Genomic DNA, 23,450 nt, shown 5'->3' on the forward strand with positions numbered 1-23,450 from the left:
TCCAACGACTTGACGATGTTGCGGGGCTATTAGCTGGCCCAGCCTGGTACTCCGTTGGTGAAATGACCGACCAGTGCTTCCGGCCGTATTCTGCGCACGAGCCGGGGCTACTGTCTGACCCTTCGAACTTCTTATATAAACCGGATCGGTTGTTGCGGCGTGGACAACGGCGGGGTGGAAAACTTCTCACCAGTATTTGTGGCGACCCTTCGAACCACGTGTGCAAAGCACTTTGCTGATCGGAATACCACTTGAATTTTCGGCGTTTCCTAGGGGTTTCTCACAGTCGGTCTGGTATACGAACGAACTGCTCACTACGATAGACTCTACCCAACTAACTCCCGATTCTCTTTTTCTAGTCCTCCAGCTCTTTCCCATTTTCCATCTCCTTCTCTCTTCGCCTCGATTCCCGGATACAGTGGTCCCAGCGTGAAATTCGCTCGGTGGGTGCAGCTCAGTGAGTAGCGTTAGTGGCTTTACATGGTTAAGGCGAGAATACCCAAATAATTGAAAAATTATTTGGATATTCTCACCCTTCGGCTACTGCATGCGAAGTCTCACAAAGAACGTTCTTATATTTTAGTTTTAGTATATTTTAGTTATATGAGACATACAAATGCGTCAACTTTACATTTCCAATTCTCTTTTCTTTTTTTGTTATCTCAAACGGTAACACTATGTAAAGATATGTAAGCTATGATTACAGCAATATTTGCTAGAATCCAGTTTATTATAAGTCGTCACTGATGAACCGCATTATTAGAATCATTTTCATACTCAATTTTACAATTTTCCCATAATGATCACTAATCGTTAAAATTGAAAAATTGTTTGTTGAATTGATAAATCAAACTGAACAACTCGATGAGCATATGAGATCCTAAATATTTTGAATCAATTGAAAGATCAGAAGAAAATGATATTTGAAAACGACGGTCAGTAACCATTGGTTTATTACATAAATGGTTTGAATCCAAGGTACCTAATAATGACAAAAATAAAATGACCCTAAATTAGAAGTGCACAGGTTGATAATTAGACCACGCGACGCCTCTGACTCAAGTGACCAAGTGATTATTATGGTTCAAATGTTCCACATGAGCTCGCAAGACTTGATGCATACTATATATTCATGAACTTTCACTTGCATACATTCGAAATATATTTCAATTTTAACAAGAATCAGTGATGAAATAGGAGGTGTACACTATATCTCCGGTCCTGTATTCGGATTGACCACCGGTATCCAAATCATTGTGCATGCATTTGGAGGTGCAACTAGAGTGTCCATTTCCCGGCCATTTGGCTCGTCCCGGGATTCGGGACAAAAATCTATGCTTGTCCCGGGAAATCCCGGGATCCCGGGATTTATCAATTTTTCAATAAAGCTAGCATTTCGGTTGAAATGGAAGTTCAAATTTAACAATACAATGTTTTTTCAATGAAATAAACAGATAATGTAACTTTTCAAAATAATATGTTAATTATAGCAAATCACATTTCAGATATTCTGATGAAGAAACCTAACAAAAATCAAAACTTAGCTTAACTAATCACGGGTTTGCTACGGATTTTTTCAAATTCTCTATAACACTTATGAATGGAAGTTTGATAGAAACTTAAGTCATAATATTAAAGCGATTTGTTTGAATTTGAAAAGCCATAAAAACTTTAGAACAAAAGAAACGATCACAGATCATTGAAGGTATTGTAGATCATGCTAAAAGTTAATTACTCAAAATTATTAACTGAAGTTTGATGCCGTGAATCGCAAGTCAGTGCCATCTACATTGTGGTCAAAATTGAGTTGAGATCAGTTTTCATTATATCTTCTAATGATCTTTCAGCTGCCCTAACGAGAAATCACTTTTTGTTCAGTAAAATTAGGACAGAACACCAAGTCGAATTGTCCCATAATGAACAAAAAAACGCACTGCAGATTTTCGCATCGTGTTCATTACATTTATTAATTCATTCAAAAATGAATCGTTATTTGGTCATCTTTATATTTTTCCTAGAAAGGTTACGGAATGGAAAGCAAATTATGAATATTTCATCAGAATTGAAACATGTTCCATTCTCCTGGAATTTTTTGAATATTAGTATGGAAAACGAGATTGAAAACAGCTCAGTCAATTTTCTCAAAGCCTACTTTTTACAGATGGTACCGACTTGCGATTTGCGGCAGTTTAGGTGTACTCAGCATAGGTTTATAAAAAAGGCTAATGTTTAAAAGAAAAGCTTTAAAACTTTGCAACTAGACAAATAAGAATATGTACTTCTAACTTGGTAAATGGATCTTTTTAATTACTTTTTAATTACTTTAATTTTTAATAATTACTCGTTTATTCTCTTTTTCATTATGCTTTCCTACTTCATCAAATAAGATTGATAGTGCGGAAAAATGTCATTGTTTTTCATTGAAATTTAGTGGTTTTCATCAAGTTCTACATACATTTCGGGAATCCCGGGATTCCCGGGATATCAGAAATAAAATCCCGGGAAACGGGAAATCCCGAAATTTGTCAAATCCCGGGATTTTTTGTCCCGGGATGTCCCGGGATGGACACTCTAGGTGCAACTAATCCCCTAAACAATGCTGGTAATATTTTGATCAATTGAATAAAAAGTTGTGAACAAAAGAGTGCAAAACATCGTCCACGCCATTTAAGGGTTAATGAAGTGCATGTCGTATTACTCAATTTCCAATCAGGGGCAAAAGAGTATCGATTTCGTTACAGTTATTGTTTCATTTACTCAAAACTATCTGAAAGAATCTATTGAATTTCCAAAGGTCCCACTATTCAGACCTTTAAAGAGAATGAACTCAACGAATGCGCACCTCTTATCAATCAATTCATTTTATGAGAAGAACAGAACATAAGTATTGATATTTCCCCATGCATCAATAGTCTAGTGCCCTTCTGCCAAATTATCTGCAGTAAATTTCATAAAACCCGAGGCTCATCATTGGCAACAATAGTATCTCAGAATAACTTCGTTCACTAATGAGCATTTTCACATGTTCTTCGAATACCGTTAATGATCAAGTTTGGAAGAGTTACACCATTCAGAGATCCCTTAACAATTATTAAGACTCCCTAAGTTACCAAGAAGCCGTAAAACATGGGATCATGTCGGTTGTATAGTCGAATAAAAGATATGACCAACAAGGCACTATAGCATGATGAGCCAGCCATGTTGAACGGCCAGCCAGCTTTGGCGAATTAATTGGTTGATATATTGCCAAATGTTTCTTTCGTACCGAGACTCTGGAGCGATAGTTGTCAGCATTTTGTAGAACGGTGGCCAAAAATATTACGCAATGCATTTCAATTGATGATGAAAAGAATAGAATTTGTATATTGTGTGGATTGTCTCAAACATATCAGATATTCGTACCGACAATAGCAGAATAGTGTGACCTCTCATAGAAATAAAGATATTTAACATTCGTTCCTTTTTTTTCATCACAATTAAAATCACTCATTGTTCAAACCAACCTATTTTTATTTTTATTTTTCACCCAATATTTCAAATAGCACGGCCGTGCAAAAAAATTTCCATGCATTTGTTTTTGCCAAAACCTCATTTTTGCATGAAACGTCGAGAAATGGTGTTACTTTTTTTGAACGGTTTTTGAGATTTTGAACTGAAAACTTTTTTAGCACGGTACGCATCCCCCGATCAAAAACATAATCGGGTGTATATGTTTATGAATAGGTGTGTTACAAGATTGTCTATATATCTGAATCTTGCGCATTATCTCAAATAAGCCATTTTACGAGACGTTTCGGAACAGCTGATCACCGAAACGGCGTCAATTGACAGGAGACCTGGGATTAAATCCAGCGTGATTTTTAACAACGCCTCATCTTACCAAATGGGGACATGGAGAAAATGACAAAAAAGAGATCCAAAAATGTTCGTTACTGCAACATTACATCTAGTTGTTGTATCAGCTACCTCTTTGTTACCCAAATTGCACATAAAAAAGCACTTTTGTGATCAGAAATATTTTAATAATTTTTCTCCATTTAAGTTTTTGCCTGGATGAAAAGCTACGCTAGAGATGCGCACAGTCATCAACCATCATCATCGCGAAAACTGACGACGATGATTGAAAAATCCCAGGTCTCCTGTCATTTGACCAGGCTTCGTAAAATGGCTTATAGCTGCCCCAACTAATCTCTGCTGTTATGACAAAAAAAATCAACTTAACAGATCAAATGGAATTATTTTTTTCACTATCACGAACTTAATGTTAGAAGTCCTTGTTGTGATAGCATCCTCTATTTGAATAAGCTTTCCGATTGTAAATGAATGTAATGGAAAATTTGAGCATTTTCAAATCCCTCTTTAGATGCTGTTTGCAAAATGGTAGAGAATGATAATTGTACGATGGGCGATTTTTCTTTGCAAAAATAATTTTTCCCATAGTAAATCCCATATAGCATTTGAACGGCTGGCGCGTAAATATAGTTTCACAGATCGAGCTGAAATTTTGCACAGTTTTTATGTGACCTAAATGCAATACAAAAAACGGACTGGAGCATGAATCTAAATTTTGTCCCACACTAATGAAGATGCAAATTAAGCTATTTCATATGGTTGTGGATTATACATATAAATTGCGTATTGTTCGTACTAACTGATCGTACCATAAGTATTTCACGTATTATTTTAAGTCCATTTAACAATAAAAAACTTATCTGGCAAAAGCAGGCAATGGACATGCCCTATATCAACTGCAGCGATTTGCAGTAGACAGGATGTCCCGGGCCCGATATATCTGACAAGCCAATCGAGCCCTCTGTCATCATAGAAGATGGTGTCTCCATCATGTCGATAGCCTGGGCGAAAGGATCACTCAAAAATTAAGTGCAATTTTTGGTTGATTTTTGCCCACTGTGCATCGGTTTCGTAGCATCAGCAGCGTGACGGAACGGGAGTTCTATCCGCGTTAGCTCTCTCACGGTCAGTCAGTCGATCGGCGGAAGCGTGCTGGAATGGTCGTGTGGTCGTTGCAGAAAAGATTCGTTCTACCCAAGTTCGGTACGTTCTGTATGGAAGTGTGAGAAGTGTTTCCTGCTTTGCTGCTGCTCCGAAGTCAGTGTGCGTGCGTGACAAACCAAGGAAGGACAGTGTGTGTGAATGTGAAGAAGGGGGAAGGGAAACTGGAGAACTGGACATGCAAGACGACCAGCCGTCGATGCTGCGGATGAAGAACGGCAAAGAATCGCAAAGACTGAAGAACTTGTGGTTGTTTCCGCGGTGTGCTGCTGTTGAACTTGCTGCCGCGAACGGTTCGTGACTTGCTCAAGCTGCTCGAAGGGAGAACGACGAGAACGAACGAGGAAGATGATTCGACGTGATCAGCCAACGCAGTCTTCGGCATCGTCCACTACCTTGGCGGACGATGGAACAACGGGGACGGCGATACGTGATTTTCGTAGCAAAAGCATAGACGGGGGAACGGCACGACGTGACAGTAAGGACAGGAGCAACCGTAACAGTGCGCTGCAATCTCCGTCCAACATGGTCTACATGCCGGTCGGAGTCAATCAAATCAAGGAGGAAGCCAACGATCCGGATATTCACGTAAGCATAGTGCCAAGACAATGGTGGGATGTAATGGGAAAGGGGAGCGTGATTCGTGACGTGGTCGATTCGCCGTTCCAAAATGGCTGACTTCGTGCACAAACTGTGAAAGTGAGCTAGGAGTCGAACGAACGAACAAGTAGCTGTGCCAGCATTATCCGGCTTGTTTCGCATGGCTACTCTGGACAAGTTGCGGAAGATGTGGTGCAGTGTAGTGATGAAGAATGTGGGGAGATGTAGGGAGGAGAGATGAAACGCTAACAAGTGGTCGACGGAGAGCTACCACTACCCGCGAAAACGGGGCTTCGTGAAAGAACGTTCAGTCGGTGGTTGTTTGCGTTTGGTTCCGAACTGAAGCCACTGGGGAGAGATTTTGTTTTAGTGAGAACGAGAGAGAGCAGGTGGTTTGTTTTGGGATGCACGTTAAGATGAATTCACTCAAAGTTTAAAACGATTCACGCAGTGTGAATCACGCCTAGTCGAGTTTTTAAGACCAATTTGTAACGGTTGCTCTATTTTCGATGCTTCTCAAGAATTCACTTTCAAGCACTCTGAAAGATTTTGACTTTTATTCATTCTAAAAATTGAAACAGAAAAATAATTTTTCTAATTTTTTAATTATTGTTTTGTAGTGAGTGGTGCAGAGCGGGAGAGTGAGTGCCATCAATGCCTCACTCAAAACTTCTCTCGCCTGCTGGGAGCAAATGCTCACATACACACTCACAATCCAAAGTGAGCGGAAAATGTTTTGATTCGGCGGGTCACATTCGTGACGTGATGTCGTGATCAACAAAGCAGAAACGCAAACAGACGTGGACGCTCTAGAAACAAACTAAGCTTGGATGTTGTGGATGCAAATGCGTAAGAGCTCGAAAACTGTTTAGAAATGATGTGGATAAATAATTTATCGCAATCCATACAAAAACGAATTATTCGTTTTTGTATGGATTGCGAACTGTAATAAGTTCTTTGCTGAGATTGCAATATTCGGGTTTGGGAATTTCTGGGTTGAGGTGAAGATGTATCAAAGCCACAGCTCAAATTTTCAAGAGCACAAATTTGGAGAACTAGACAATCATTCAATCTGACAGTTTGACTGGTAGTGACCGATCGTTCAAACTTTCAGCTTAATCGGTTGTATGGTTCTCCAGATTTGTGGTGCTGAAATTTGATATTAATGTATAATAAATAACTTGATGAACCTTTAGATGAATTTCTTAGGAAATCCACAGGAAGGTTCCTAGAAGAAGAAAGTAAAAGTAAAAGAAAGTAAAAGTTTCAATCAAAATTTACGAAGTAACCTCTAATTTTAAAAGGAATAAAAGAACTTAGAAAACGATGCTTAACATATTCTTAACAGTATTCGAGGAAAAAAAATGGAGATAATAATGGATGGATTTCCAGAAGAATCAATAATAAAAGCTTTCCGAGCTGTGAATGAGAAGCTTTAAGAACCGTAAGGCGGGGTGACATTGGTCCATAAGGGTAACTTTGGGCCAATATTTTTACAGCAAGCTAATGAAAGAACATTGAAAACAATGTGTCAAACTTAAAGAATACTTTATAAATAGCCAATAGATGGCCATAGATTAGTTTTTTGACGTTCCTACTAATCATGAGATGAGGCCCAATGTCCGCACGGCGGAACTATTCTTTTGTGCAAAACTTAGTTTTAAGGAAGGGCTTTCTAAAGTATTTAAACAAGCATCTCAAACTTCTGAGAGACAGTTTACAAGCTTCTGGGAGCATTCAAAGTTTTAGAATTTATCTTTTTTCAAATTTCTGTGGAAAGCTTTTTTTCACCAGGATCAGGGAGAAGCACACCAAACTGCTCAGAAAAAAAAAACTTCCGTAAGTACCACACTTCCCAGATCTTGGAAAGATTCTGAAAATGAGTGTTTTCCAAGGAGAAGCTTTCTAAGCCTAAGGAACAAGCTTCAGAGAGAAGTTTTCGCAAGCATCAGGGAAAAACTTTTCCCAAGCTGCAGGGAGAAGCTTCATGTAAAACCTTCTTAAGCTACTGCGAAAAGGTTTTCCAGGTGAAAGACTTATTTCTCAACTATCTGAGTACAAGATTTTTACAAGCTTTTTGTAAAGCTTTTCACAAGCTTCAAGTTGAAGCTTTGTTTTACAAATTACTATAGGAATAACATCAAGATTCTGGAAGAAGCTTCCTAAGCATCTAGAAGCATTCAAAGGATTCTCAACTTTTTGGAGAAGCTTCGCAAACTGCTGGAAGAAACTTCACGAGATTCAAACAGAAGCTGTGTAAACTTGTCGGATAAGCTACACAAACTTTTGGGAGTTTCTTCATAAGCTTCTGGGAGAATCCACACTTTTTTTCTGGCAGAAGCATCAAAAGCTTCTGGAAGAAGCTTTAAAACAGCTTTGGAGAGGAGCTTTACAAGCTTTTGGGAGTAGTTCCGTGGAGTAAGGTTTTGCGGGAAGCTTCATAAGCTTTGCTTTAGGAGTAAAATTTCCAAAAATTTGGTGAGAGCTTTCAAATTAAAAAAACATTAGAGCTTCTATTTCACCCAACAGTCTCTACAAAACTATGCAAATTCTTTGGAAAAATTTTATTTTATTTAAATTTTACTTTAAAAAACATTTTGTTCGAAGCTTTACAAGCTTTTGTGAGAAGATTCGGAAAAAAGGCTACCCAAGCATTTTGGAGACGCTTTGCAAGCTTCAGGGAGGAGCTTTCCAAGCATGCATTAGAAAGTTTATTTCTCAATCTGCAGGAAAAACCTTCGAATAACTTCTCCATGAAGCTTGAAAAGCTTCTACCTGAATCTTGAAGAGCTTCTGCCTGAAGCTTGATGAACTTCTATCTGAAGCTTCAATAACTTCTCCATGAAGTTTCAAAGCTTCTGCCTGAAGCCTGAAAAGCTTGTGTCTGAAGCTTGAAGAGCTTCTCCATGCAGCCTTAAGAGCATCTGCCTAGAGCTTGAAGAGCTTCTGCCTGGAGCTTGAAGAGCTTATGTCTGAAGCTTGATTAGCATCTGTCTGCAGCTTCTGTCTGAAGCTTCAAGACCTTCTGTCTTGAAGAGCTTCTGCATGAAGCTTAAAGGGCTTCCGCTTGAAACTTGAATAGCTTCTGCCTGAAGCTTGAAGAGCTTCTGTCTCAAGCTTGAAGAGCTTCTGCCTAAAGCTCCAAGAGCTTCTGCCTGTAGCTTGAAGACCTTCTGTACGAAGCTTGAAAAGCTTCAGTCTGATGCTTAAAGAGCTTCTGTCTGAAGCTTGAACAACTTTTCCATGAAGCTTGAAGAGCTTCTGCCTGAAGCTTGAATAACTTCTCTTTAAGCTATTGTCTGAAGCTTGAAGCTTGAATAACTCCTCCATAAAGCTTGAAGAGCTTTTGCCTCAAGCTTGAAGAGCTTTTGCCTGAAGCTTGAAGAGCTTTTTTTCTGAGACTTGAAGAGCTTCTGCCTGGAGCTTGAAGAGCTTCTACTTGAAGCTTGAAGAGCTTCTGCCTGATGTTTGAAGAGCTTCTGTCTGAAGCTTGAAGAGCTTCTGCCTGAAGCTTGAAGAGCTTCTGCCTGAAGCTTGAAGAGCTTCTGCCTGAAGCTTGAAGAGCTTCTGCCTGAAGCTTGAAGAGCTTCTGCCTGAAGCTTGAAGAGCTCCTATCTGAAGCTTGAAGAGCTTCTGCCTGAAGCTTGAAAAGCTTCTACCTGAAGCTTGTATAACTTCTCCATGAAGCTTGAAGAGCTTCTGCCTGATGCTTGAAGAGCTTCCGACTGAAACTTGAAGAGCTTCCGCCTGAAACTTGAAGAGCTTCCGCCTGAAACTTGAAGAGCTCTGAAGCTTGAAGAGCTTCTGCGTGAAGCTTGAAGAGCTTCTGCCTGATGCTTGAAGAGCTTCTGTGTGAAGTTTGAAGAGCTTCTGCCTGAAGCTTGAAGAGCTTCTGCCTGATGCTTGAAGAGCTTCTTCCTGAAGTTTGAAGAGCTTCTGCGTGAAGCTTGAAGAGCTTTTGTCTGAAGCTTGAAGAGCTTCTGCATGAAGCTTGAAGAGCTTTTGTCTGAAGCTTGAAGAGCTTCTGCCTGGAGCTTGAAGAGCTTCCACCTGAAACTTGAAGAGCTTCTGCCTGATGCTTGAAGAGCTTCTGCGTGAAGCTTGAAGAGCTTCTGCCTGATGCTTGAAGAGCTTCTGTGTGAAGTTTGAAGAACTTCTGCCTGAAGCTTGAAGAGCTTCTGCCTGATGCTTGAAGAGCTTCTTCCTGATGCTTGAAGAGATTCTGCATGAAGCTTGAAGAGCTTTTGTCTGAAGCTTGTAGCTTGAAGAGCTTCTGCATGAAGCTTGAAGAGCTTTTGTCTGAAGCTTGAAGCTTGAAGCTTGAAGAGCTTCTGCATGAAGCTTGAAGAGCTTTTGTCTGAAGCTTGAAGAGCTTCTGCCTGGAGCTTGAAGAGCTTCCGCCTGAAACTTGAAGAGCTTCTGCCTGATGCTTGAAGAGCTTCTGCCTGAAACTTGAAGAGCCTCCGCCTGAAACTTGAAGAGCTTCTTCCTGATGCTTGAAGAGCTTCTGCCTGAAGCTTGAAGAGCTTTTGTCTGAAGCTTGAAGCTTGAAGAGCTTCTGCATGAAGCTTGAAGAGCTTTTGTCTGAAGCTTGAGGAGCTTCTGCCTGAAGCTTGAAGAGCTTTCGCCTGAAACTTGAAGAGCTTCTTCCTGAAGCTTCCAGAAGAGAACTTTCCAAGCTTCCAGAGGAAAGCTTTTCAAGCTTCCAGAGGAAAGCTTTTCAAGCTTCCAGAGGAAAGCTTTTCAAGCTTCCAGAGGAAAGCTTTTCAAGCTTCCAGAGGAAAGCTTTTCAAGCTTCCAGAGGAAAGCTTTTCAAGCTTCCAGAGGAAAGCTTTTCAAGCTTCCAGAGGAAAGCTTTTCAAGCTTCCAGAGGAAAGCTTTTCAAGCTTCCAGAGGAAAGCTTTTCAAGCTTCCAGAGGAAAGCTTTTCAAGCTTCCAGAGGAAAGCTTTTCAAGCTTCCATTCCAGAGGAAAGCTTTTCAAGCTTCCAGAGGAAAGCTTTTCAAGCTTCCAGAGGAAAGCTTTTCAAGCTTCCAGAGGAAAGCTTTTCAAGCTTCCAGAGGAAAGCTTTTCAAGCTTCCAGAGGAAAGCTTTTCAAGCTTCCAGAGGAAAGCTTTTCAAGCTTCCAGAGGAAAGCTTTTCAAGCTTCCAGAGGAAAGCTTTTCAAGCTTCCAGAGGAAAGCTTTTCAAGCTTCCAGAGGAAAGCTTTTCAAGCTTCCAGAGGAAAGCTTTTCAAGCTTCCAGAGGAAAGCTTTTCAAGCTTCCAGAGGAAAGCTTTTCAAGCTTCCAGAGGAAAGCTTTTCAAGCTTCCAGAGGAAAGCTTTTCAAGCTTCCAGAGGAAAGCTTTTCAAGCTTCCAGAGGAAAGCTTTTCAAGCTTCCAGAGGAAAGCTTTTCAAGCTTCCAGAGGAAAGCTTTTCAAGCTTCCAGAGGAAAGCTTTTCAAGCTTCCAGAGGAAAGCTTTTCAAGCTTCCAGAGGAAAGCTTTTCAAGCTTCCAGAGGAAAGCTTTTCAAGCTTCCAGAGGAAAGCTTTTCAAGCTTCCAGAGGAAAGCTTTTCAAGCTTCCAGAGGAAAGCTTTTCAAGCTTCCAGAGGAAAGCTTTTCAAGCTTCCAGAGGAAAGCTTTTCAAGCTTCCAGAGGAAAGCTTTTCAAGCTTCCAGAGGAAAGATTTTCAAGCTTCCATAGGAAAGCTTTTCATGCTTCCAGAGGAAAGCTTTTCATGCTTCCAGAGGAAAGCTTTTCAAGCTTCCAGAGGAAAGCTTTTTAAGCTTCCAGAGGAAAACTTTTCATGCTTCCAGAAGAAAAGCTTTTCAAGCTTCCAGAGGAAAACTTTTCATGCTTCCAGAAGAAAAGCTTATAAAGCTTCCAGAGGAAAGCTTTTCAAGCTTCCAGAGGAAAGCTTTTCAAGCTCCTAGAGTGAAGTTTTTCAAACTTTCAGAGTGAAGCTTTTCAAACTTTCAGAGAGAAGCTTTTCAAGCTTCCAGGGGATAGCTTTTCAAGCTTCCAGGGGATAGCTTTTCAAGCTTCCAGAGAACAGCATTTCAAGCTTCCAGAGGAGAGCTTTTCAAGCTTCCAGAGGAAAGCTTTTCAATCTTCCAGAGAAGCTTTCCACGCTTCCATGGAAAAGCTCTCCAAACTTCCAGAGGAAAGCTTTTCAAGCTTCCAGAGGAAAGCTTTTCAAGCTTCCAGAGGAAAGCTTTTCAAGCTTCCAGAGTAAAGCTTTTCAAGCTTCCAGAGGAAAGCTTTTCAAGCTTCCAGAGGAAAGCTTTTCAAGCTTCCAGAGGAAAGCTTTTCAAGCTTCCAGAGGAAAGCTTTTCAAGCTTCCAGAGGAAAGCTTTTCAAGCTTCCAGAGGAAAGCTTTTCAAGCTTCCAGAGGAAAGCTTTTCAAGCTTCCAGAGGAAAGCTTTTCAAGCTTCCAGAGGAAAGCTTTTCAAGCTTCCAGAGGAAAGCTTTTCAAGCTTCCAGAGGAAAGCTTTTCAAGCTTCCAGAGGAAAGCTTTTCAAGCTTCCAGAGGAAAGCTTTTCAAGCTTCCAGAGGAAAGCTTTTCAAGCTTCCAGAGGAAAGCTTTTCAAGCTTCCAGAGGAAAGCTTTTCAAGCTTCCAGAGGAAAGCTTTTCAAGCTTCCAGAGGAAAGCTTTTCAAGCTTCCAGAGGAAAGCTTTTCAAGCTTCCAGAGGAAAGCTTTTCAAGCTTCCAGAGGAAAGCTTTTCAAGCTTCCAGAGGAAAGCTTTTCAAGCTTCCAGAGGAAAGCTTTTCAAGCTTCCAGAGGAAAGCTTTTCAAGCTTCCAGAGGAAAGCTTTTCAAGCTTCCAGAGGAAAGCTTTTCAAGCTTCCAGAGGAAAGCTTTTCAAGCTTCCAGAGGAAAGCTTTTCAAGCTTCCAGAGGAAAGCTTTTCAAGCTTCCAGAGGAAAGCTTTTCAAGCTTCCAGAGGAAAGCTTTTCAAGCTTCCAGAGGAAAGCTTTTCAAGCTTCCAGAGGAAAGATTTTCAAGCTTCCAGAGGAAAGCTTTTCAAGCTTCCAGAGGAAAGCTTTTCAAGCTTCCAGAGGAAAGCTTTTCAAGCTTCCAGAGGAAAGCTTTTCAAGCTTCCAGAGGAAAGCTTTTCAAGCTTCCAGAGGAAAGCTTTTCAAGCTTCCAGAGGAAAGCTTTTCAAGCTTCCAGAGGAAAGCTTTTCAAGCTTCCAGAGGAAAGCTTTTCAAGCTTCCAGAGGAAAGCTTTTCAAGCTTCCAGAGGAAAGCTTTTCAAGCTTCCAGAGGAAAGCTTTTCAAGCTTCCAGAGGAAAGATTTTCAAGCTTCCATAGGAAAGCTTTTCATGCTTCCAGAGGAAAGCTTTTCATGCTTCCAGAGGAAAGCTTTTCAAGCTTCCAGAGGAAAGCTTTTAAAGCTTCCAGAGGAAAACTTTTCATGCTTCCAGAAGAAAAGCTTTTCAAGCTCCTAGAGTGAAGTTTTTCAAACTTTCAGAGTGAAGCTTTTCAAACTTTCAGAGAGAAGCTTTTCAAGCTTCCAGGGGATAGCTTTTCAAGCTTCCAGAGAACAGCATTTCGAGCTTCCAGAGGAGAGCTTTTCAAGCTTCCAGAGGAAAGCTTTTCAATCTTCCAGAGAAGCTTTCCACGCTTCCATGGAAAAGCTCTCCAAACTTCCAGAGAGAAGTTTTTCAAGCTTCCAGGGATATGCTTTCCAAGCATTTAGAGAGATGCATTTCAATCTTTCAGAGAGACTATCCAAGCTTCCAGAGAGAAACTTTCCAAACATTCAGAGAGAAGCTTCTAGAAAGAAACTTTCCAAGCTTCCAGAGAAAAGCCTTCCAAGCTGCCAAAGAGAAGCTTTTCAAGCTTTCAGAGACAAGATTTTCAAACTTCCAGAGCAAAGCTTTCCGAACTTTAAGAGATATGCTTTTCACGCTTCTAGAGATAATCTTTCCAAGCTTTAAGAAAGAAGCTTTCCAAGATTCCAGAAAGAAGCTTTCCAATTTTCCAGAGGTGTTTTTCACGCTTCTAGAGAGAAGTTTTCCAAGCTTTAAAAAAGAGCTTTCCAATATTCCTGAGAGAAGCTTTCCAAGCTTTCAGAGAGAAGCTTTTCTAGCTTCCAGAGCGAAGCTTTCCAAGCTTCCAGAGCGAAGCTTTCCAAGCTTCCAGAGCGAAGCTTTCCAAGCTTCCAGAGCGAAGCTTTCCAAGCTTCCAGAGCGAAGCTTTCCAAGCTTCCAGAGCGAAGCTTTCCAAGCTTCCAGAGCGAAGCTTTCCAAGCTTCCAGAGCGAAGCTTTCCAAGCTTCCAGAGCGAAGCTTTCCAAGCTTCCAGAGCGAAGCTTTCCAAGCTTCCAGAGCGAAGCTTTCCAAGCTTCCAGAGCGAAGCTTTCCAAGCTTCCAGAGCGAAGCTTTCCAAGCTTCCAGAGCGAAGCTTTCCAAGCTTCCAGAGCGAAGCTTTCCAAGCTTTCAGAGTAAAGCTTTCCAAGCTTCTACAGCGAAGCTTTCCAAGAAGCAATTCAAGTTCTCAGAGTAATGCTTTTCAAGCTTCCAGAGACAAGCTTTCCAAGCTTCCAAAGAGAAGCTTTCAAAGCTTCCAGGGAGAAGCTTTCCATGTATCCAGGGAGAAGCTTCTAAGGCTTTCATTGGCAAGCTTTTCAAGCTTCCAGGGAGAAACTTTCCAAGCTGTCAGGAGAAGCTTTGCAAGCTTCCGGGAGTTGTTTTCTAAGCGTCCGGGTCAAACTTAACAAACTCAAGGGAAATGCTTTCGAAGCTTCTTTAAAAAAAATCCTAGGTACAGGAATGATCTTTCAAACCTCTTATAGAGAAGCTTTCCAAGCTTTCAGATAGACACTGGCCAAGCTCCCAGAGAGAACATTTTCAAACCTCCAGAGAGAAGCATTCCAAGCTTACAAAGAAAAGCTTTCCAAACCTCCTGAGAGAAGCTTTCCAAGTTTCTATAGACAAGCTTCCAAGCTTTCAAAGAAAACCTTTCCCAGCTTCCAGAGTGAAGTTTTCCAAGTTCCTAGAGCTAAGCTTCCCAAGCATTCCGAGAGCTTTTCTAGGATCCAGAGAGAAGCTTTCCAAACATCCAGATAAACACTTTCAAAGCTTTCCAAAATTCCAGAGAGAATATTTCGTGCTTTCAGAGATCAGTTTTGCATGTTCTCAAAGAGAAGCTCTAAAAACTTACAGAGAGAAGCCTGCCAAATTTCCAGAGTAAAACTTCACAAGTTTCCAAAGAGAATCTTTCAGGTAGAAGCTTGGTGAGTTTTCAAGCTTTCAGACAAAAGATATCAAAGCATTCTATAATATCAAAAGCATCTCAACCTTTTGGGAGGAGCTTTCATAGTTTATAAGTTTCACGAATTTCCTGGGCCAATAATCGTACCGCCTTCGTAGTACCACTTAATCCGCTCCGTTCCGTCACATTCCACCTTCCACCACAGAAGTGACCCATCAATCAATTCATAATCTCCTCCCTTTTCCACAGCCCGACTCGGAAGTTTCCCTCGACGCCAACAGCACCCTTGCCCAGGTCCTGGAGGACTTTTCCAACGACGAAGCGCCACACGAACCGGAAATCGAAATCAAAACCCACCCGCGAGCCCTGGAGGAGCCAACCTTCCGGAAGCATCACTTCAGTGCATCACAGAAAGCTCTTCAGCTGCAACAGATGGGCAATCTGGCCTACCAACTGTCCGATCAGCTGTTCAAACCAGCGCCCCTGAATATCCTCACCAAGGATATGCTGGAGCAGAAAATCACCGAAAAGGATCCGGATCTGGTCTACAGGAAGCATCACAACAACAACAGCACCTGGGCGCGATACATGCCCATGTACTACAAAGGAGTTAAACAGAACTACGTCCGGTGCCTGGAGTGCGGCTGGTTAGTTCTGCACAAAGCCAGCACCGGAACCGGATCGCTGCTCAGGCACAAGTGCAAAATCAAACTCCCATCCGGCGTCGAGGTCAAGATCGAACAACAGACACCGTCCACTAGGAATCTCCCGTCGAAGGCAACCGCCGCCGTTGGATCTACCTCATCGCATGCCGTCAAGTTCCAGACGACCGTCATGCCCCAGAACGTGGTGGACGATTTGGTACGACAGCAGGCCTGTTTCCTGTACAAAGATCTCAGCAGCGTGGATCTCTTCGACAGCCACAGCTTTCGAACGTTTGCTCAAATGCTGGTCAATATTGGCGTTTACTACGGCCAGCAGGACATAGCCTTCCTGGCCGATCGCACGAGACTAATGGACCAGGTCCTACCCACAATCTACCAGCAGGCACGAATCCAGCTGAACCAAGCTCTCGTGGACTGTGATCTCAGCTACAGCTTCAACCTATTCCGGAACGAAGCCGAAGGTAAAACCTTCGCCACGATCAATTCCTACACCGTCGCGGAAGACTATTACTTCCGCAAAATCAACGTAAAGACTGTGCCTGTGGAAGACTTGGAGTCCTTCGTCGAAGGACTTCCCTCGATCATCATCGATATGATAGAAAAAGAACACAACGAACCTCTGAAGCTGGTCTACGGTACCAAGCTGGACGTCCGAAACGACGATTTTGAACTAATACCTTGCGTGGTGACTGCCCTTTGGGGAGTCATGAAGAAGATTATGGACATGTTCAAGTTTGACAGCGAGCAGTACGTGGATAAAATTTTCCTCTCGGATGACGACGACGAGGAAGATGCGATGAAGAAAATTTTAGCCCCATTCAAGGAACCGATCCGTAGTCTCGTGTCGGAAGGCAACGTGACAATCACCGAGGTGGTGCTATGGAAGAAGAAGCTGGAGCGACACTTCCGGGTGGAGGAAACTGACGACGAGAACATGAAGACCATTAAAGAAGCATTCCAGATGCAGATCAAGCAAAGCTTGAAGCTGCACGACTACCACAAAATAGCGGTCTTCCTGGATCCCAAGTTCAAGGGTCTGCGATTCCTCTCGGAAGAGGAACGCAGTGAAACCCTGGCGATCGTTAAAGCGCAACTGCGACGCGATCAGGATGGAATAGAGCAGCTGAAGAAGCTCTACTCCAGCGGAAAGAAGAACAACGTCGAAATCGGGAAGGAGACCAAATTCTACGAATTTATGGACGTCTCGTTGGAGGTGGAATCGGCCGACGTGGTGGACGACGAAATCCGACAGTACGTGGACGTCAAACTGGAGGCACCGATCGATGTGCTGTCCTACTGGCGCAACGAAAATGCATTCCCCCTGCTGAAGAAACTCTGCCAGCGGGTTCTGAACATTCCGGCGGCCTGTGATGATATGAAGCTGCGCTTCACCGGCGGGCAGCGCGATTTCCTCAAGAAGCGAGCCGTGCTGCGGGAGGAGGAAATCGACATGATGCTCTACCTAAACCAGAACGGGCCGTGATTATCATTGTATTCTCTGATTGCATTAAAAGACTTGATTAGCGTTATTTATATGAAGATTACGAGACGTGGTTTAGTTTTTCGGATTGATGACAAAACTCCTTTTGCAAATTTTGGTATATAGTGGATTTGTAATCCATTCATTATCTATTTGAAATTGTCTGAAAGTTTTGAGAGTAGCTGTATGTCAACCCAGGGATTGTCTTTTCATTACACGTAAAACATCATTGTCATTCAACCCAAGATCAGTCTTATGCGAGTACACGCACCAAATTATATTCTTCGAAGAGCACTCATGAAATTTTTGCGGAAAACTCTGAAAAGTATTCAAAATAAATAAAACAGTCAGTCAAGTCATCGTGCAAAAGTTTGGGTTCACCTGAACTTACTTAAATCTGTGAAATCTCAAACCAATCATGTACGCGCCATTTTTTGCGCTAAAAAAAGCTTTAAACTATTGAAATCGGTTGAAAAATGGCAGAGATATTGACAAAAATGATGTTCGTGTGGCTCAGGTGAACCCAAACTTTTGCACGATTTGCATCATACTGAGGGGTGAACCCAAACTTTTGCACGATGACTTGACTGACTGTTTCATTGATTTTGAATACTTTCCAGATTTTTCCGCCAAAATTGCGTGGGGTCTCTTAAAAGAATATAAGATTACGATTCTAATGACATTTTGATTTAAAATTTTGGTCGACCCAATGCTGAGGAAATTAGATATGATTTTTCAGTGTGTTTTTTGAAAAATGTCACAACTTTAATTAAAAATTTAGTATACAAAATTAAAAAAATGTTTTTGGAAAAATACATACGAAGTAAGAATAACTCTTTGCCTTTCGAATACGGCTTTGGAAGTGTAATCACAGAGATATGGACAGAACACTTTTGCATGTTTTTGAGGGGGTGAACCCAAACTTTTGCACCAGAGTGTATTATCTTTTTTATGATAAATTTAGAATTGGGAATTATTCCAGTGATATCCTTGAGCAGCGTTATAATTTTCAGAAAAGTCACTAATTACCAGTATTTAACCTTGTTTTAAGGAGTATTTTTTGTTTCGTGAAAAAGAATACTGTTATTTGCAAATAAAATCATGAGTTATGAGCTTATCAACTTTTTTTTAGGTAGATAACAATACAAACATATTCATTATTTCTTATTCATCTGGCGTTTAACGCAGGTACGTTTAGTAAGTTATTTTTCACAAAACTTTTTCTAGAAGAGAATTTAATGGGATATGGATAAGGTTGTAACTTTTCAATGTTTGCAATACTGTTGTGATACCTTTAGAACCATAAAAATCCGTCGGATTGTTAGACGGAGTTGATTTCCTCATAGGCAGAGGCGAAGTCCATTGATTGCCTTCATTTAAAAAACATAATCACTGTATAATTCCGTTTTTTAACTATTCTTAATAAAAAATACAATCTATTTTCTGATTCAAACTCATTTATCACTTGAAAACACGATCATATTTGACGGTTTAAAACAAAAAAATTTCAGTTTTGGACTTAAAAAATTCGAAGTTAGAAAAACTTTTTTCCCTAAAATATGCCCAATTTGCAATGTATGGGCGACTTTTAGTAAATTTAATTACGAAACTTTTTGCTTAAGGATGATCAAAATCTGAAGTGGCCGTTTTTTTAAAATCGACTTTAAAGTTTTGACTAATTTTTTTTCAGTGTAGAAAATGTGTTTTTATTTTTTTAATATTTTTCTCTAAAACGTCAGGAAATTTCACGACAGTCCCCCATACAACACTTTTTTGTAGGTCTTACCGTTTTTGAGTTATACGGGTTTATAAAAAAAGTAAAAAAAACTTTGACCCTTTCCAAATGTTAGTCTAGATCGATTTTGAAAAAACAAAGTATGCAAAGTATCTTAGTTCCACTTACTTTTGACATCCAGAAAGTTTCATTGAATTCTGAAGGGGTGCTGCCAATCGCGTGTCGAGTTGGCGTGAAATCCGTCAGGAATTGCTTGGGGAACTTGGGGAAGCCATGCTGAAGGTGTCTGGGTTCAATTCCCGGTCGGTCCAGGATCTTTTCGTAATGGAAATTTCCTTGACTTCCCTGGGCATAGAGTATAATCGTACCTGCCACACGATATACGAATGCGAAAATGGCAACTTAGGCAAAGAAAGCTCTCAGTTAATAACTGTGGAAGTGCTCATAAGAACACTAAGCTGAGAAGCAGGCTCTGTCCCAGTGGGGACGTTAATGCCAAGAAGAAGAAGAAGAAGAATGCTTGGGGAACTCTGGAAAATTCCTGAAAAAAAAACCGATAGGAATTATGGAGAAAATCCGAAGTAATTCTTGGTGGAGCTCTAGAAGAATTCCCAGGTCAAAATCTCCTGGGGAAATCCCTGAAGGTAATCCTCGGCCCCGGAAGAAATCCTTGCGAAAATCTTAAGAGCAGTTTTTACAAGAAATCCCCGGATGAATTCCTGGAGTAAATCTCAGGAGCAATTTCTGGAGGGATTCCCGCAAAGGAATTGCAGTAAGACAACCACGCATAAATTGATGGAGAAATCCTTGTAGGGCATCTCCGGATTAATTCCTGGAGGATATTCTCGGAGGAGTTCATGGAGGAGTTCCCATCTCCTGGTGACCATCTCCTGAAGACTCAGAATCAGGACATTTAAAAATTTTCACAACTTAGGGTGCTTTGGCATTGGGTTTTTTTCTCGGTCGATTTGTCTGAAATGCATGTTGTGGCCAAATATGAGGTCAGTAGCTTACAAAAAAACCCACTGCCAAAGTGAATCAAAAGTGCTAAGAATAAGATCCGACTCCACCTGTGCAATTTATATTTTAGCTCAAATTCCAAATATGACTCATATTCCCAATTCCCAATAGCATTTTCAAAGATTTTTTCTCATTTTTTAATGTCGAGGACTTGTAATGTAAAATCACGAAACATTTCTGATTAGCAGGTACTAGTGCACGTAAAAAAATCTTAAATATAACTAGGTAGTCTTTTGCTAAGACAATAAGAATCCTTTAGGAATCTGCCGAGGGTCTCTGAATATTAATTTAGATATCTCACGAAATCCTGCAGATTATTGCAACAATTTACAGTACCATCGTTGGGGGTGACAATGGGTCAAAAAGGGATATGTGCGATTTATTTCTTGAATAACTATCGCAATTTAACTCCAATAAACTTCAAATTTGGAGTGTATGTACTTTGATGGTACATTAACAACTGTTCAAAAAATTAAAGATAAATATTTATTCACAGCGGCACCACAAGTGAATGAAAAATGACCCAATCTCACCCCATAGAGGGGGTGACATTGGGTCACTGTAATTAAAATAACTTGTTTTTGAGAATATGTTTTCAAAACCATTCACAACTGAAAAATATTGTTAAAAAACGATGCAAACAAGACAAAAAGATATCTAAGATGTTTCACAAGTATGATAAACCCACTTAAAAGAAAGATTATACAGAAAATTGAAGAGCTATGAGAAAAAATATGTAAACCCAACATTTATCGTCAAGTTTACATAAATTTTCTTGATTTTTCTCTCAAATTGTCTTCAAAGTCTCATCCCCATTGCTATAAAGCCCATTCAGTTTCCCCAAAGGTGTACTGAAACAGTGATTATTTTAAACCTTCGCAAATAGTTAAATTTCGGTGCGACATTCCACGATCAATAAACTTCAGGCAGAAGTTGACGTCATAATCCCAGTATTTCAGCGATCCAACTCATTTGTACTTCCGTGAGATGTTTCTATTATATGAAAACACTGATAAATTTAGAAAAAAAAACACCCTTTTGATAAAAATTTACGATGTTGCTGCGCACGAAACACAGTTGCTGGTTTGAGAAGTTGTCAAAATGCGTTATATTGTTATTCAATGCACGGAATACTCAAATAGACTTGTTTAATGTTTCAGAGATGCTGTATATAGAAAGAATAAACACATCTTAATGAAAAAAGAGAACACCCGGCACCGTAAAATGTCAAAAAAGTGGACTTGGAATTTCATTTACTATTGTTCTTGCTTGACCGACCTAATCTCATCCCCATTTTCAATGTTTTAGACATCTTAACGAAAAAAAATGATATTTTTGTGGAAAAATCAAACAGATTCCGGAAAATACCTGTGATGTGTAATAAAAAGACTTTCAACATTCTACTAATACAACGATAGAGGCTAGAGTACATGCGTGATACTTTGTACAGGAGAAATTTAATGTTGTAAATTTTATCTAGTTTCAACATGCAAGTTTATTGATGTAGTAAACAAAAACTACAATTTCTAAAAATGTATATTGTGATGAATTATGTGTAATAATATGTTCCCTTACATATGAATTATTAATTTTAGTAATATCAGCGTTATTAGCTGAAATATTTCATAAATCATATTTTTCCGTTTTGACCCAATCTCACCCCCTAGACCCATTGTCACCCCCATCGACGGTAAATTAAAAAAAATGTTTTGTATCTGATCAAGATTTTGCTAGGTAATAACCAAGAATGTCAAAAACAGTCAAGTATATTTCAAAGAATCTAATAAAAACTTCAATGAAATCCACCTAGAACTTTTTGGGAGATTTATAAGAGATAATAATGCCAGGAAATTACAGTAGTATTCCTCGAATCGTGGTTATACAAAGAATATGCTGAAAATCTTTTTAAGAATTTCATATAAAAGCTTCCGTTAAGTTTTCAAAATGGTTGCGTTTTGGGAGAAATCTGTCAAAGATTTCCTTTGGAAACCGACAGTTTTTTTCTACACGATTCTCTGAAACATTCGTAAAGGATCTCTCCAGAAACTTTGATTAGATATGGTGTGCAGCACGAGATGTTAGATAGAGGAAATTCCAAAATATAGAAACGAAGATAGAAAATTCCGTGGTTGCTACAATCTGTGCTGAAAAAGCAGGACAAATCTTGAAATATGAAAAATAAATCAGGACGCCTCAAAAGAAACTCAAAATCAGGACATGCCCTGCTAAATCAGGACGGATGGTAACCCTATCCGGATAAATTCTCTGAAAAATCTCCGAAGGAATTTCTTAATGCATTTATGGACGAAATCCCCAGCGAAAATCCTGGAAGAAATCTCCTGAGATATACCTGAAGAAAATCCCGGAGGTGTTCTGGGGGAAATTCCCCGGAAGAATTCCTGGAAAAAGTCTCTGGAGAAAATCTCCGGAGGAATACCTGGAGCAAATTGCCAGCGGAGTTTCCCGGAAGTATTTCTGGAGGAAATCTCTGGAGGTGCTTCTGGAGGATAGCTCGGAAGATTGTTTGGACGGAATCCCTGGAGGAAATGCTATTACAAATATCCTGAGAAATTCCTGAAGCAAACCCCGGAGGAGTTTTTGGTGGTTGGAAAAAAATCTCCGGAGAAATTTCTGGAAAAAATCCGGAGGATTCCTGGAGGAAATCGCAGAAGGAGTTCCGGGAGAAAATCCTTGGAGGTGCTTCTTGAGGAAATCCCCAGAGGTATGTCTCGACAAAACGCCCAGAAGAATTGCTATTGGAGAACACATATATTCCACGAAGAATTCCTCGGGGGAATTTTGTGATATCGCCGGATAAATTCTTGGAATCCCCGGTGGAATTTGTGGAGAAATTTTCGGAGGAATTCCTGGAGCAAAGCCCCGTAGCATATTTAAACAAAATCTTCTCTTTCCTTCGAAACTCTAAATTGCTTGCCTTCGTTTCTAGAATGTTTCCGAAATCGTTAGTTTTCTTCTGGCATCCTTTGTTTTCTCGCCTTCCTTCATAAATCACTCTGAATTTTTGCATCTTCACCTGTTTCAGGGAGGAAAATCCGAAGTGGTAAACAAATATGTGTCAAACCAGATTTGGAACAGCTCAAATCATGGTTCAAATCCAACCAAATATGGAACAGGCAAGGCAGTTAGCTTGTTCCAAAAAATAGATCAGAAAACTGGTATAAAATAAAGGTGGAACATAATTTGCAACACCGGTGCAAGATCCAATTTTTAACATGGTCCAAAAATTTGAACTAACCCTGTGATTTGGACCACCGGTGAAGTTGTTCTAATGGATGAAACAGTAAACTCTCCATAGCGAATGACGCTTTCCATGCTACAGGATATCCGGCGAACGGAGCTTTTAAGTGTCTGACTGAGCTCATTACATATGCCTTCGTTAAACTTGATTTCAGTTATGGTAGGACTGCGACCCATAGAGTTTTGTTCTACTTCGTCGTAAGCGCTATTATTCGTCGTATCAACTTAAAATGTTCCACTACGGCGGATATTCCAACCTCCCTGCAACATAGACTCATTTTCCAAGTGTAATTTTGTGAAAGCTGTCATGGTTCGTTCACTTGTACACCAACAATGCAATAAAACTACTATATTTTGATAAATAACTTCAGTTCAATTATCCCCTTTGCACTTTTTTACCGAAATCGCATGGACGAACATGATTTGAAACAAATGCTTAACGATCGACACCAGTCACACCACTTTACGATACAAGTTTCTTCC

The 23,450-nt window shown here is 40.4% G+C and overlaps 2 protein-coding genes across 2 annotated transcripts in view; both read left to right on the forward strand.

Annotated features, from left to right (window-relative positions):
• LOC5575917 (ATP-binding cassette sub-family G member 5) overlaps positions 1–23,450 on the forward strand; it is a 66,237-nt gene that overhangs the window by 35,245 nt on the left and 7,542 nt on the right. The window lies entirely within an intron of this gene.
• Positions 4,969–17,018, forward strand: LOC110681528. Its single transcript, XM_021857553.1, has 2 exons — positions 4,969–5,601; positions 15,059–17,018. Exons 1-2 carry the CDS (start codon positions 5,362–5,364, stop codon positions 16,955–16,957), a joined length of 2,139 nt encoding a protein of 712 aa, XP_021713245.1. The 5' UTR covers positions 4,969–5,361; the 3' UTR covers positions 16,958–17,018.

Source organism: Aedes aegypti, chromosome 1, assembly GCF_002204515.2.
Source record: "Aedes aegypti strain LVP_AGWG chromosome 1, AaegL5.0 Primary Assembly, whole genome shotgun sequence".
Classification (NCBI taxonomy): domain Eukaryota; kingdom Metazoa; phylum Arthropoda; class Insecta; order Diptera; family Culicidae; genus Aedes; species Aedes aegypti.